The 15140-nt window shown below is 50.8% G+C and overlaps 1 protein-coding gene across 1 annotated transcript in view; it reads right to left on the bottom strand.

Annotated features, from left to right (window-relative positions):
* The window catches only part of LOC144260402 (F-box/WD repeat-containing protein 7-like), a 47536-nt gene that overhangs the window by 14065 nt on the left and 18331 nt on the right, over window positions 1–15140 (bottom strand). The window contains exon 3 of the mRNA XM_077809056.1: window positions 2943–3275. Coding sequence (XP_077665182.1) covers window positions 2943–3275 — 333 coding nt within the window. The remainder of the gene's footprint in view (window positions 1–2942; window positions 3276–15140) is intronic.

The raw sequence follows: 15140 nt of genomic DNA, 5'->3' as shown, positions 1-15140 counted from the left end.
TGTGTGTGTGTGTGTGTGTGTGTACAGAGAGACAGACTGTGTGTGTGTGTGTGTGTGTGTGTGTACAGAGAGACAGACTGTGTGTGTGTGTGTGTGTGTGTGTACAGAGAGACAGACTGTGTGTGTGTGTGTGTGTGTGTGTGTGTGTACAGAGAGACAGACTGTGTGTGTGTGTGTGTGTGTGTGTGTGTGTACAGAGAGACAGACTGTGTGTGTGTGTGTGTGTGTGTGTACAGAGAGACAGACTGTGTGTGTGTGTGTGTGTGTGTACAGAGAGACAGACTGTGTGTGTGTGTGTGTGTGTGTGTACAGAGAGACAGACTGTGTGTGTGTGTGTGTGTGTGTGTGTGTACAGAGAGACAGACTGTGTGTGTGTGTGTGTGTGTGTGTGTGTACAGAGAGACAGACTGTGTGTGTGTGTGTGTGTGTGTGTGTGTGTACAGAGAGACAGACTGTGTGTGTGTGTGTGTGTGTGTGTGTGTGTGTACAGAGAGACAGACTGTGTGTGTGTGTGTGTGTGTGTGTGTGTGTACAGAGAGACAGACTGTGTGTGTGTGTGTGTGTGTGTGTGTGTGTGTACAGAGAGACAGACTGTGTGTGTGTGTGTGTGTGTGTGTGTACAGAGAGACAGACTGTGTGTGTGTGTGTGTGTGTGTGTGTGTACAGAGAGACAGACTGTGTGTGTGTGTGTGTGTGTGTGTGTGTGTACAGAGAGACAGACTGTGTGTGTGTGTGTGTGTGTGTGTGTGTACAGAGAGACAGACTGTGTGTGTGTGTGTGTGTGTGTGTACAGAGAGACAGACTGTGTGTGTGTGTGTGTGTACAGAGAGACAGACTGTGTGTGTGTGTGTGTGTGTGTGTGTGTGTGTGTGTGCAGAGAGACAGACTGTGTGTGCGCGTGCAGAGAGACTGTGTGTACGTGTGTGTTTGTGTGTGTGTGTGTGTGTATGCAGAGACACAGACTCTGCACACGCGCATATCTGTGTGTGTGAGAGAGAGAGAATGTGTGCGCTGGGGAAGTCTCTGAGAGACCGTGCGCTGTTTCTTTAAGTTAAAGGCACTCGCTCACCAGCTTTCAGACCTCAGACCCTTGGGGCTGTTCCCCCCCTGTGCTGGGGTGCACGGGGAGGGGGACACATCAACACTCCGCCCCTGCACAGCCAGCAGGGGCTCCGGGGCAGAGGGCTGCTGAGCAGCGGGGGCGGGGCATCTGAACATGGGCTGCCAGCCTGATGGAGCCTCTCTGCTAACCAAACGCAGGGCACTTCGATCACTCCTGGGGCGCAGGTTAGATGGGGCGCAGTTTAGAGGGAACACAGCTGAAAGACCCCCGTGCCCCCCCCACAGAACCTGTGCCACCCCCCCATAGACCCCGTGCCACCCCCCACAGACCCCAATCCACCCCCAACTCATAGACCCTGTGCCGACCCCCCCGATAGAGCGTCCCCTGTGCCCCCCCCCACAGACCCGGTACTGCCCCCGACAGACCTTGTACCACCCCTGACAGACCCCCATCAGATACCCCATACCACCCCCATCCCCCAACAGAGCCCATACCACCCCCACCGCCGACAGACAGACCCTGTACCACCCCTTACACACAGACCCCCATCAGACACCCCATACCATCCCCACCCCGAGAGAGCTCGTACCATCCCCACCGCTGACAGACCCTGTACCACTCCTTACAGACAGACCCCCATCAGACACCCCATACCACCCCCACCCCCAACAGACACACCCTGTACCACCCCTTACACACAGACCCCCATCAGACACCCCATACCATCCCCACCCCGAGAGAGCTCGTACCATCCCCACCGCTGACAGACAGACCCTGTACCACCCCTTACAGACAGACCCCCATCAGACACCCCATACCACCCCCACCCCGAGAGAGCCCGTACCATCCCCACCGCTGACAGACCCTGTACCACCCCTTACAGACAGACCCCCATCAGACACCCCATACCACCCCCACCCCCAACAGACAGACCCTGTACCACCCCTTACAGACAGACCCCCATCAGACACCCCATACCATCCCCACCCCGAGAGAGCTCATACCATCCCCACCGCTGACAGACAGACCCTGTACCACCCCTTACAGACAGACCCCCATCAGACACCCCATACCACCCCCACCCCGAGAGAGCTCGTACCATCCCCACCGCTGACAGACCCTGTACCACCCCTTACAGACAGACCCCCATCAGACACCCTATACCATCCCCACCCCGAGAGAGCTCGTACCATCCCCACCGCCGACAGACAGACCCTGTACCACCCCTTACAGACAGACCCCCATCAGACACCCTATACCACCCCCACCCCGAGAGAGCTCGTACCATCCCCACCGCCGACAGACAGACCCTGTACCACCCCTTACAGACAGGCCCCCATCAGATACCCCATACCACCCCAACCCCGAGAGAGCTCGTACCATCCCCATCGCTGACAGACAAACCCTGTACCACCCCTACCTCTCGACAGACAGACTGACCCCGTACCGCCACAGTCCCTTGACAGACAGACCCCCCCCATATCCCTCCATCCCTCGACAGACCCTGTACCACACCCATCCCTGACAGAGACCCAGTACCATCCCCAACCCTCAACAGACAGACCAACCCGGTACTCCCAATCTAGAGCTGGCCCTGCCCCACAGGGCTCATTGTTCCACTCTCAGGCTGTGGGGAAATCCAGGTTTAATCTCTGCCCTAGTCAGGTCTTGTCCAGCTTCTCCTCCAGCCCTCCTCATGGGGTACAGAGACTCGGTACACAGACTCGGGGCAGGGCTGGCCCTGGGCCTGCGGGGAGGTTCCCTTGTTCTTGGGAGAAGCCATCAGCCGGTGCCCCGTGGCAGCCCCCAGGCCTGTACGCGCTCATCCCTATCGTGCAGGAAAGCCCCGACGGGCTCGTGGCTGCCCTGCCCCCGTTACCTTTGGCCGCACATGTCGGATGAGGCTGCCCTCCTCGGTCCTCTCCAGATAGTCAATCCAGCGCTCCCCAATGGTGTAATAGAAATAGACGTCACTGCTGTCCTCCCCTTCATCGCTGCAGCAGCTTCCCTCCTCCTCCTCCTCCTCCTGTGCCCCACAGACTCTGGAGCTGGCAGGCTCCAGCCCCCCATGGCCGGCCAGCTCCTCGGGCTCCTGCCCCACTTGCACTCTGGAGCCATTGGACTCTGGACCAGAACCCCCTTCAACACCTGAGCAATCCGATTCCTCCGACTCCCAGGCAGCCTGGACGCCGTTCTCCTCCTCAGCCAGCACCTGCAAGACACAGCGGCATGGGGTCAGGGGTCTGCGCACCCCCAGGCAGCTCACTGGTGGGGTCTGGGTGGGGAACAGCTTCTCCTGCTGACAGCCAGGTGCTGCATGGCAGAGCGCAGGGATGGCAGGCACCACACTGACGCACGGAGCCCTGTTCTGAGGACGTGAGGGCCAACGGGTCCCTTCTTCCACAGCCAGACCCAGCCAGGGGGAAGGGCCACAGGCACCTGGCATGAGTGGACAGCACCAGTGCCCCATTCAAAGGCTGTCAGGGCCTGCAGCCACCTAGCAGGGCCCCAGAGCCCCCGTAACACAGGGCTGGAAGTCACACGCACTCTGCTAGTGCGGTAACCCCAGTGCTCCCAACCCAGCAGTGTTTAGCTGCTTTAACAGCTCTCTGCAGCACTAACAGCGGAGCTGGGACCCGTCCCAGACTGGAGCAGCCCCCCCGGAGTCCTGCAGGTCCAGCTCCTCTTGCCTGGCCCTTGGCAGCAAGCTGGGCCCTGCACCAGGTGGTTGCCAAAGGGTAGATGCCGGGGGGACAGAGTGACCTCCCCTTCAGACCAGGGCAGGGCACGGACTTCGCTCTGGACTCTCCTTAGATCTTGAGAAACTGGATCTTCCAAAAACGATAGATAACTTTCTAACACCCAACACCAGAAGGGGGGGTGGGGGGTGAGAAAACCTGGATTTGTGCTGGAAATGGCCCACCTTGATTATCACACACATTGTAAAGAGAGTGGTCACTTTGGATGGGCTATTACCAGCAGGAGAGTAAGTTTGTGTGTGGTGGGGGCGGCGGGTGAGAAAACCTGGATTTGTGCTGGAAATGGCCCAACTTGATTATCATACACATTGTAAGGAGAGTGATCACTTTAGATAAGCTATTATCAGCAGGAGAGTGGGGTGGGAGGAGGTATTGTTTCATGGTCTCTGTGTATATAATGTCTTCTGCAGTTTCCACAGTATGCATCCGATCAAGTGAGCTGTAGCTCACGAAAGCTTATGCTCAAATAAATTGGTTAGTCTCTAAGGTGCCACAAGTACCCCTTTTCTTATCCCGGACTGCATACTGACACAGACAAACCATCGCTAGCCTGGAAGTGGGCCGTGGCCTACGGACCAGGATCATCAGCCAGTTACATTTGATGAGGGCAAAGAGAGACATGCCCCAACCAGTAACAAACACTTGGCTCCTCAGAAGGGCTAGTTCCCAAAGCCTAGGGAAAATGTGGACAGAGAAACGTGAATAGAAACGGGGAGCTCTCGAAGAGGTTGTTAGATGGCCAAAAAGCCACAATGTCCCCAAGGAAGAGTTTACTTGGCTCGCAACCCGCCCTGTTCAGTGGGGAAGTGAAGGGAGCAATCAGACATCAAACAGCAGCACAGAATGCATGGGAACGGGGGAAATCTATAGCAATCAGTACAACACGATGTCCCAGGAGGCACCCAAGACGCCCTGCCCTTTGCCCATCATCCCGACACTGGCAGGTCTGAGTGGGAGCAGATCAGCAGTGAGGTTGGGGGCTTTGGGAGCAAGGGGGAACACGCTGTGTTCCTGTCCACCCTCCCAGTGGAAAGTGAGGGCCCGGACAGGAACAGGCGAGTCCTGAAGATGAATGCACGGCTGCACAGATGGTGTAGATGGAAGGCTCTGGCCTCCTTGACCGTGGGATACTGTGCTGGGAAGAGATGGGGCTCACCTGACCAAGAAGGGGAAGAGCAGCTTTGCACACCGACTTGCCAGCTCAGTGAAGAGGGCTTTAAACTAAGTTCCCAGGGGGCAGGGGACAAAACCCCCAGGGAGGTATAAAAAAGTCTCTCTCTGACCTTACCAAAGGGATAAGTGTTTGGCTGGGGCAGAAGGGGGATGGAAAATGACAAGACAGATGTAGCAGCAACAAGAGGGAATTGCTCCACATCTTAGATGTCTGCCCATAAATGCAAGGAGCATGGGGGATAAACAGGAAGTGTTAGTACACGAGCTAAATGATGACTCAAGTGGCCTCCCAGGGACTTGGTAAGATAACTCTCCTGATTGGAATACTGGCACGCAGGGGTACAGGACGGCCAGGAAGGGAAGAGGGCAGAAGGGCTGCCTTACACACCAAGAATATATTCACGTGTTCTGAGGTCCAGAAGGAGGGGACAGGCAGACCAGCTGAAAGGCTTAGGGTGAAGGTAAAGTGGGAAAAAAGAAGGGGGATGTCATTAGGGGTCTGCTACAGACTGTTAGGGGGCTTATTCCTTCACCCACTTACTTCCCTGGTCCTTCTCGCATGAACAGAGAGCAACAATACCCGAAGTCCAAAGGTGCAAACAATTCGATGTTTATTGGGGTGAACTTCCAGCAAGCATGATTCCAGTTTCCTTCCTTAGTATCCTCCTTCCCAGCTCTGACACCACAGAGCCTTACACCTGTGTCCCTGTTCCCATTCCTACCCTTAACCAAACATGATTCCAACTTCCTTACTCCCACTCCCTGTTCCCATTTCCCCCTTTAGCAAAACATGATTCCAATTTTCTTACCCCCATTCCCTGCTCCCATTTCCCACACCCACATGCCCATGCCCACCCCCACCCACACCCACACCCAGTCACTTCCTCATTGACTACAGATTATATAGTAAAACTTGAGTTCTGCTTAGCTATACCTTAACCAATCATTTTCCTGAAATTTAACTAACCAATCCTAACATATTGTAACATGATTATGTAACCAATTATATCCCACCACCTTAATTAGTTTACACCCAGCAAAATTAATTATACAGCAGACAGGAACAATCACAGAACCAGACAGAGATTATACAGACAAACAACAGCAAAGTGGGAACTATAATGACAAGACAATACAGAAGTGAGGATTTCACATCCCAGCTATTGATAAGTGAGTTCTTGCCAGACAGGATGCTATCAAACTAAGTTTCCTTTTACATTTTCTAGGCACTTCCCTTTCTCTGGAGGTGATAGGCATTATCAGGACAGGACTGTATTCCTAACAGCCGAATAGCACCTTATTTCAGTGTGACTAGTTTGGAATGTGAGGATATGACTGTTCGCTTCCCAGCTTATGGCTGCCTCTGCTGCTTAGCCAAAGGCCTGAGCCTAAGCACAGGGCCACAAACTGTCACAGTAAGAGAAGGCCCTTACACTGGCAGACAGTGGTTTTGATTCTTTCTTTTATACCTCTGGAACTAGCCAAGTGATGAGAATACACCTAAATTCTTAAAGTACAGGCCTTTGCAGACAGGCCTGAATATCTATATCCTAACACTGACCAGCTCATCGGGACAAGGAGGTGGATGAGGCGTTTTAGAATAACAGAAATCTCTGAAATACAAGACCAGGTAGTAATGGGGGACTTGAACTACTCAGGCATCTACTGGGAACATCATACGGGAAAACACACAACCTCCAGTAAGTTCTGTGAACGTACTGGAGACAACTCTTAGTTTCCGGTGAAGGAAGTAACCAGTGGAATGGCCATTTCAGATGTGATTCTGCCTATCGGGGAAGAACTGCCTGTGAATCTGAAGGTTGAGGCAATGTGGGTGAAAGTGATCCTGAAATGAGGGATTTAATGATTCTAAGGCAGTGGTTTTCAACTCGTGGTTTGAGGACCCCTGGGGGTCTACCAACCATGTCTAAGATTTCCAAAGGGTCCGCACCTCATTTGAAATGTTTTAGGGGTCCACAGACAAGACAAGGTTGAAAACCGCTGTGGTAAGGAAAGAAAGGCATGAGAGCAGCAGAATAAAGACAATGGACGTCTAAAAGTCGACAGTAACAAACTCAGGGAACTGGTAGGTGAGGTCCCATGGGAAGAAAATCTAAGGGATAAAGGAGTTCAGGAGACCTGGCAGTTTCTGAGAGAGACAACATTAAAGGTGCAAAGATCGGAGAGATAGTAAGAGGCCAATATGGCTCCATCCGGAACTCCTGAATGGCCTGAAAAACAAAAGGGAATGCTACAAAAAGTGGAAACATGGACAAACTGCTAAGGAGGAGTACAAAAGAGTGGAACAAGCATGTAGGGACAAAATCTGAAAGGCTAAGGAACAAAATGTGTTACACCTAGAAAGGGATATAAAAGGCAGTAGGACAAGGATTTATAAATACATTAGGTGCAAGAGAAAAGACAAAGAAAACTGTAGGTCCTCTACTTAGCAGGGAAGGAGAGTTAATAACGGACAACTTCAAGAAAGCTGACACACTTAATACCTACTTTGCTTCAGCCTTCACTAAAAACACACAACGCAATTAACAACAACAACAAGGGGGAGGAACGGAAGCCAGAATAGGGAAGGAACAGGTTAAAGAATATTTAGATAAGTGAGATGCATTCAAATGAGCAAGGCCTGATGAAATTCACCGTGGGGTAGTTAAGGAACTAGTTGAAGCAATCTTGGAACTGTTAGAGATGGTCTTTGAGAACTCCTGGAGGAGGGGTGAAGTCCCAGAGGACTGGAGAAGGGCAAAAGGGGAACAAAGGACCTAGAGAATTAACTGTAGACCAGTCAACCTAACTTTGATACCTGGAAAGACATCGGAACAAGCTATTCGGCAACCAACCCTGTAAGCACTTGGAGGATAATAAGATTATAAGGACTAGCCAACATGGATTTGTCAAGAACAAATCATGGCAAACCAACCTCATTTCCTTCTCTGACAGAGTGACTGACCTAGTGGATGGGAGAATGCTCTAGACGTGATGTATCTTGATTTTAGCAAGGCTTTTGACACAGTTCCACATGCCATTCTCATAAGCAAACTAGGGAAATGTAGTCTAGATTAAATTACTATAAGGTGAGTGCACAACTGGTTGAAAGACCAGACTCAAGGAGTATTTATCAATGGGTCACTGTGAGGTTCGGCAGGGGTCAGTCCTGGGTTCATAAATGACTTACATAATGGAGTGGAGAATACAGTTTTGTAGATGTGAGGGAGATTCAGCAACTCGTCTTCACTGTTGAGGAAATGAGGGAGATTCCCAAACCTGAGCCATTCTTTTTGGGTGATAGATCTGAGGAACTGTCCCAAATTGACGTATCATTAGAGGAGGTTTTGGAACAAATTGATAAACTAAACAATAGTAAGTCTCCAGGACTGGATGGGATTCACCCGAGAGTTCTGAAGGAACTCTAATGTGAAATTGCAGGACTACTAACTGTCATCTGTAACCTATCATTTAAATCAGCTTCTGTACCAAATGACTGGAGGATAGCTAATGTGACACCAATTTTTAAAAAGGGCTCCAGAGGAGACCCTGGCAACTACAGGCCAATAAGCCTCACTTCAGTACCGGGCAAACTGGTTGAAACTATTGTAAAGAACAAAATTGTCAGACGCATAGATGAACACAATTTGTTGATAAATAGTCAACATGGTTTTTGTAAAGGGAAATCATGCCTCACCAATCTACTAGAATTCTTTGAGGGGGTCAACAACATGCTGACAAAGGAGATCCAGTGGATCTAGTGTATTTAGATTTTCAGAAAGCCTTTGACAAGGTCCCTCACCAAAGACTCTTAAGCAAAATAAGCAGTCATGGGATAAGAGGGAAGGTTCTCTCATGGATCGGTAACTGGTTAAAAGATAGGAAACAAAGGGTAGGAATAAATGGTCAGTTTTCAGAATGGAGAGAGGTAAATAGTGGTGTCCCCCAGGGGTCTGTACTGGGCCCAGTCCTATCTCAAGATAGTTAAGTCCCGGGCAGACTGCGAAGAGTTGCAAAAGGATCTCTCAAAACTAGGTGACTGGGTAACAAAATGGCAGATGAAATTTAATGTTGATAAATGCAAAGTAATGCACACTGGAAAACGTAATCCTAACTATACATATACAATGATGGGGTCTAAATTAGCTGTTACCACTCAAGAAAGATCTTGGAGTCATTGTGGATAGTTCTCTGAAAACATCCACTCAATATGCAGCAGCAGTGAAAAAAGCGAACAGAATGTTGTGAATCATTAAGAAAGGGATAGATAATAAGACAGAAAATATCATATTGTCTCTATATAAATCCATGGTACGCCCACACCTTGAATACTGCATGCGGATGTGGTCGCCCCATCTCAAAGAAGATATATTAGAATTGGAAAAGGTTCAGAAAAGGGCAACAAAAATGATTAAGGGTATAGAACGGCTTCTGTATGAGGACAGATTAATAAGACTGGGACTTTTCAGCTTGGAAAAGAGGCAACTAAGGGGGGATATGATAGTGGTCTATAAAGTCATGAGTGGTATAGAGAAAGTAAATAAGGAAGTGTTATTTACTCCTTCTCATAATACAAGAACAAGGGGCCACCAAATGAAATTAATAGCTGGCAGATTTAAAACAAACACAAGAAAGTATTTTTTCACGCAATGCACTGTCAACCTCTGGAACTGCTTGCCAGAGGGTGTTGTGAAGGCCAATACTATAATAGGGTTCAAAAGGGAGCTAGATAGATTCATGGAAGATAAGTGCATCAATGGCTATTAGCCAGGATGGGCAGGAATGGTGTCCCTAGCCTCTGTTTGCCAGAAGCTGGGATTGGGTAACAGGGCATGGATCACTTGACGATAACCTGTCTGTTCATTCCCGTTGGGGCACCTGCCATTGTCCACTGTCAGAGGACAAGATACTGGGCTTGATGGACCTTTCGTCTGACCTAATATGGCTGTTCTCATGTTCTTATGATGACACCAAGCTCGGAGGGATTGTAAGCACTTTGGAGAAGAGGATTAGAATTCAAAATAACATTGAGAAACTGGAGAATTGGTCTGAAACCAGCAAGATGAAATTCAATAAAGACAAGTGAAAGTACTGCACTTAGAAAGAAAAAATCAAATGCAGAACTATGGCATGGGGAAGAAATGGCTAGGTAGTAGCACTGCTGAAAAGAATCTGGCTTTACGGTGGATCACAAATTGAATATGAGTCAACGAAGTGATGCAGTTATGAAAAAGGCTAATGTTTCAGGGTGTATAACAGGAGTGTTGTACATAAGACAATGTCCCACTCTACTCAGCACTGGTGAGGCCTTGGCTGGATTACTGTGTCCAGTTCTAGGTGCCATACTTTAAGAAAGATATGACAATTGGAGACAGTTGAGAAAAGAGCAACACAAGTGATAAAAGGTTTATAACATCTGACTTATGGAGATAGGTTAAAAAATGGGGGATGATTAGTCTTGAGACTAAGAAAAAGAACTGGGGGGGGGGGACAAGGGGACAGGACACACATGGTAACAGTCTTCATATATGTTAAGGGCTGTTACAGAGATGATGGTGATCAGTTGTCCTCCATGTTCACTGAAGGCAGGGACATGAAGTAATGAGCTTAATCCAGGGGTGGGCAAACTATGGGCTGCATCTGGCCGGCCTGCCAGCCGTTTTAAGCTGGCCCTCGAGCTCCCGCTGGGAAGCGGAGTCTGGGGCTTGCCCTGCTCCAGCGCTCCAGCCGGCGAGCGGGGTCGGGGGCCGCTCCATGCCACCCCCGGAAGCAGCAACATGGCCCAGGTCTGACTCCTACACATAGGGGCAGCCAGCGGGCTCTGCTCTGCACACTGCCCCTGCCCCAAGTGCCGCCCCCGCAGCTCCCATTGGCCAGGGACTGCGGCCAATGGGAGCTGTGGGTGGTGCCTCCAGACGGGGCAGCATGCAGAGCAGCCTGGCTGTGCCTCCACGTAGGAGCCGGAGTGGGGACGTGGCCGCTGCTTCCGGGAGCCACATGAGGTAAGCACTGCCCAGAGCCTGCACCTCTGAGCCTCTCCCTGCACCCCAACCCCTGCCCTGATCCCACTCCTGCCCTCCGAACCCCTTGGTCCCAGCCCAAAGCAACCTTCTGCACCCCAAACTCCTTATCCCCAGCCCCACTCCAGAGCTCCCCCGCACCCTACTCCCCCATCTTAGCCCGGAGCCCACTCCCATACCCTGAACTCATTTCTGGCCCCATCCTGGAGCCCGCACCCCCAACCAGACCTCTCACCCCCCTCCCACACCCCAACCCCAATTTTGTGAGCATTCCTGGCCCGCCGTACAATTTCTATTCCCAGATGTGGCCCTTGGGCAAAAAAGTTTGTCCATCCCCGGCTTAATCTGTAGCAAGGGAGATGTAGGTTAGATATTAGGAAAAACTTTCTAACTATAAGGATAGGCCCTGGAATATAAGACTGGAAATAAGGCATACATTTTTTTACAGTGAGGTAATTGGAACAGGTTTCAGAGCAGCAATTTACCAAGGCTCACGGTGGATTCTCCCACCATTGACCCTTTTTAAACCGAGACAGGATGTTTTTCTAACTGATCGGCTGTGGGAATTATTTTGGGGAAGTTCTGTGGCCTGTGCTATAAAGCAGGTCAGACGAGATTCCAATGGTCCCTTCTGGCTTTAGAATCTATGAATCGTGAAAAGGCTTCCAGGGGAAGATGTGGAATCCCCATCATTGGAGGTTTTTAAGAACAGCTTAGACAGACACCTGTCAGGGATGGTCTAGATATGCTTGATCCTGTCAGCGGAGGTAAAAATAAGAAATTAAGCAATTTTTACCATATAATTATAAGAAATTAAGCAATTTTTCAGTAACAGTGGCTATGACACTTTTGTATTATGCCCAATTTTGTAAGCAAGTAGTTTTTAAGTGAAGTGAAACTTGGGGTGCGCAAGACAAATCAGACTCCTGACAGGGGTACAGGAGTCTGGAGAGGTTGAGAGCCACAGGACTAGACGATCACAAAGATTCCAAAGCCAGAAGGGAACAACAGAACCACTTTCTTTTTGTTCTTTTTGTTCCCGGCTTCCAATTTTTAGTTCTGTATTCAGTTCCTCTTTATCTGGCAAGACGAGGTCTAATACTGAATCCCCACAACACTTCTTTGAGTTAGGAAATTATCACGTATAATGTTTAGATTTTCCAAAGATGTTTTAGTACTGGCAGCATGAGACCTCCAGCATATGTCACTCAAATTGAAGTTCACTGTGATCACGCAGTTTTTTTCTGATACATTATAGATTGGTGATTAAGGAGCAGGTCATCCTGTTCCATGGTGGGATGTGGTAATCTGCAGCAGAGTCCATCTCAGAGGTGGGCAAACTACGGCCCGCGGGCCACATCCAGCCCACGGGACCGTCCCGCCTGGCACTTGAGTGCCTGGCCGGGGAGGCTAAACCCCAGCCTCTCCCCTGCTGTCCCCCTGCCCCGCAGCCTCAGCTCGCTGTGCAGCCAGTGCTGTGCCCAGCGGGGCTGCGAGCTCCTGCCAGGCAGTGTGGCGGTGTGGCTGGCTCCGGCTAGGCGGCACGGCTCCCAGTCCTGGTGCTCTGAGTGGCATGGTAAGGGGGTGGGGAGCGTGGGGGCTGGATAAGGGGCAGGAGGCTCCCGGGGGCAGTCAGGGGACAGGGAGAGCGGTGGGGGTTGGATAGGCATGGGAGTCCCGGGGAGGGGGGCGGTTAGGGAAAGGGGGTGCCAGGAGTGGGCAGTCAGGGGACAAGGAGCAGGGGGAGTTGGATGGGTTGGGGGTTCTAAGGAAGGCAGTCGGGGGCGGAAAGTTGGAGGGGGTGGATAGGGGGCAGAGGCCAGGCTGTCTGGGGAGGCACAGCCTTCCCTACCCGGCCCTCCATACAGTTTTGGAACACCAATATGGCCATCGGGCCAAAAAGTTTGCCCACCTCTGCACTATCTAATACCCCACCTTGTGTTTTAACTTTTGGTATATTGATACATAAGCATCCAAAAAAACCCCAAAAGCCGGTTACTCACTTCTCGTAACTGTTGTTCTTCGAGACGTGTTGTTCATGTCCAGTCCAATTAGGTGTGTGCGTGCACACATGTGCATGGTAGCCGGAAGATTTTCCCCCAGAAGCATCTGTCGGGTTGGTCTGGCCACCCCCTGGAGTCGCGCCTTCATGGCGCTCAACATAGAGCCCTCCTGACCCACCACCCCCTTACCGGCTACTCTGACAGAGGGGTAAGAGGGTGGGTATTCGAATGGAGATGAACAACACACCTCAAAGAACAACAGTTATGAGAAGGTGAGTAACCGGTTTTTTCTTCTCTGAGTGCTTGTTCACGTCCATTACAATCAGGTGACTCACAAGCCTAAGTTCAGGAGTTGGGGTTGGAGTCTTCCACTGATTGGAGCACGGCTCGTCCGAAGGCTGCATCGTCTCTGGCCTGCTGGGTAATTGCATAGTGCATGATGAAAGTGTGGATGGAGGACCATGTCGCTGCTCTACAGATTTCCTGAGTGGAAACCTGAGCCAGAAATGCTGTTGATGAAGCCTGCGCCCTGGTAGAGTGCACAGTGCTTGGGATACGGGAACCGCCGCCAGGTTGTAGCACTTCTGGATGCAGGACGTGATCCATCGTGAAATGCACTGTGATGACACAGGCAGACCTTTCATTCTGTTCGCCACTGCCACAAATAACTGGACCAATTTTCTGAATGGCTTCGTTCTCTCGATGTAGAAGGCTAGCGCCCTGCGGACATCCACAGTGTGTAGTCTCTGCTCCCTGCTGCTGGAATGAGGCTTCGGGTAGAATACTGGGAGAAAGATGTCCTGGTTGATGTGGAACTGCGACACAACCTTTGGGAGGAAAGCAGTATGGGGCCTGAGCTGAACAGTGTCCTTACAGAACACAGTGTAGGGAGGCTCTGAGATTAGGGCCCTGAGCTCAGACATCATCCTGGCTGAGGTTATGGCCACCAGGAACGCCACCTTGTACGAGAGGTAGAGCAGTGAGCACGTGCCAAGGGCTCGAAGGACGGTCTCATGAGAGAGGCCAGGACCAGGTTGAGGTCACAGGCCAGGACAGGCTGATGGACGTGAGGGTATAGCCTGTCGAGCCCTTTTAAAAACTGACTAAATCATGGGATTAGCAAACACAGAGCGGGCCCTCCTGGCTCACATAAGTAATGAAGGAACTGCTCAGCCGCTTGCTGATGCAAGAGCAAGGGGAAGTCCCAGCTACCGTCACTGACGGGAAGAAGGAACTGAGGAGGTAGTGGGTCGGCAGGGTTCTCTATTGAGTGCCATGAAGGCACGACTCCAGGGTGCGCCAAGGCCAACCCACGAACGCTGCTAAGGGAAAAATTCTCCGGCTACCATGAACGCAGCACGCACACACCTTATTGGAATGGACATGAATAAGCACTCGAAGAACCACCATTTTCTTCCAAGTCATCAGTGACTTGGAAACAGGTAATGACATCTCTGGGACTGCTGCGATCATCTAATCTGACTTCCTGTACGACACAGGGTATAGGCCACTGGACTTCCTTGAATTAAGTCCCTGTTTGAACTAGAGCAGATCTCAACCAATTTTGATTTAACAATTGCCAGTGCTGGAGAATCCACCATATCCCTGGGTAAACTGCTCCAATGGTTAAATTACCCTCAGTGTTAAAAATCTGCATCCCATTTCTATTCTGAATTTGTCTGGCTTCAACTTCTAGGCATTAGATCTTGTTATACCTGTGTCTCCTAGACTGAAGAGCCCTCTATTATAAAGTTTTGGTGTTTATTAACTATGATCAAGTCATCCCATCATGGAGCCGCAAGATCGCTGCTACACCCCCAGCTTCTAGGAAGAAGCCCTCCCATGTGCCAGACCCAAGGGGTCTCACTCTCTCTTCAGGGCAGGCCAGGTGGCATCACTGCCTCCTGAGACTGGACCTCTGGGACTTCCCGCTTCATGCCGTGAGCTCTGTTCAGCCAGTCCCACCGAGACAGACTCCTGCCAGAGAACGTGCATTCTGCAGGGTCAGTGCACGGCACTAGTATCGGCAGTGCCACTCAAGCCGCGTTTTCAGAACAGTTGGGTTTATTAGCCATCTGGCACACAGCACAGGAAGCCCTTAGGTCAGCACAGAGAAGTACAA

Source organism: Eretmochelys imbricata, chromosome 1 (assembly GCF_965152235.1).
Source record: "Eretmochelys imbricata isolate rEreImb1 chromosome 1, rEreImb1.hap1, whole genome shotgun sequence".
Classification (NCBI taxonomy): domain Eukaryota; kingdom Metazoa; phylum Chordata; order Testudines; family Cheloniidae; genus Eretmochelys; species Eretmochelys imbricata.
Note: the sequence above shows the minus strand (reverse complement) of the source record. Positions and strands in the feature narration are given on the sequence as shown.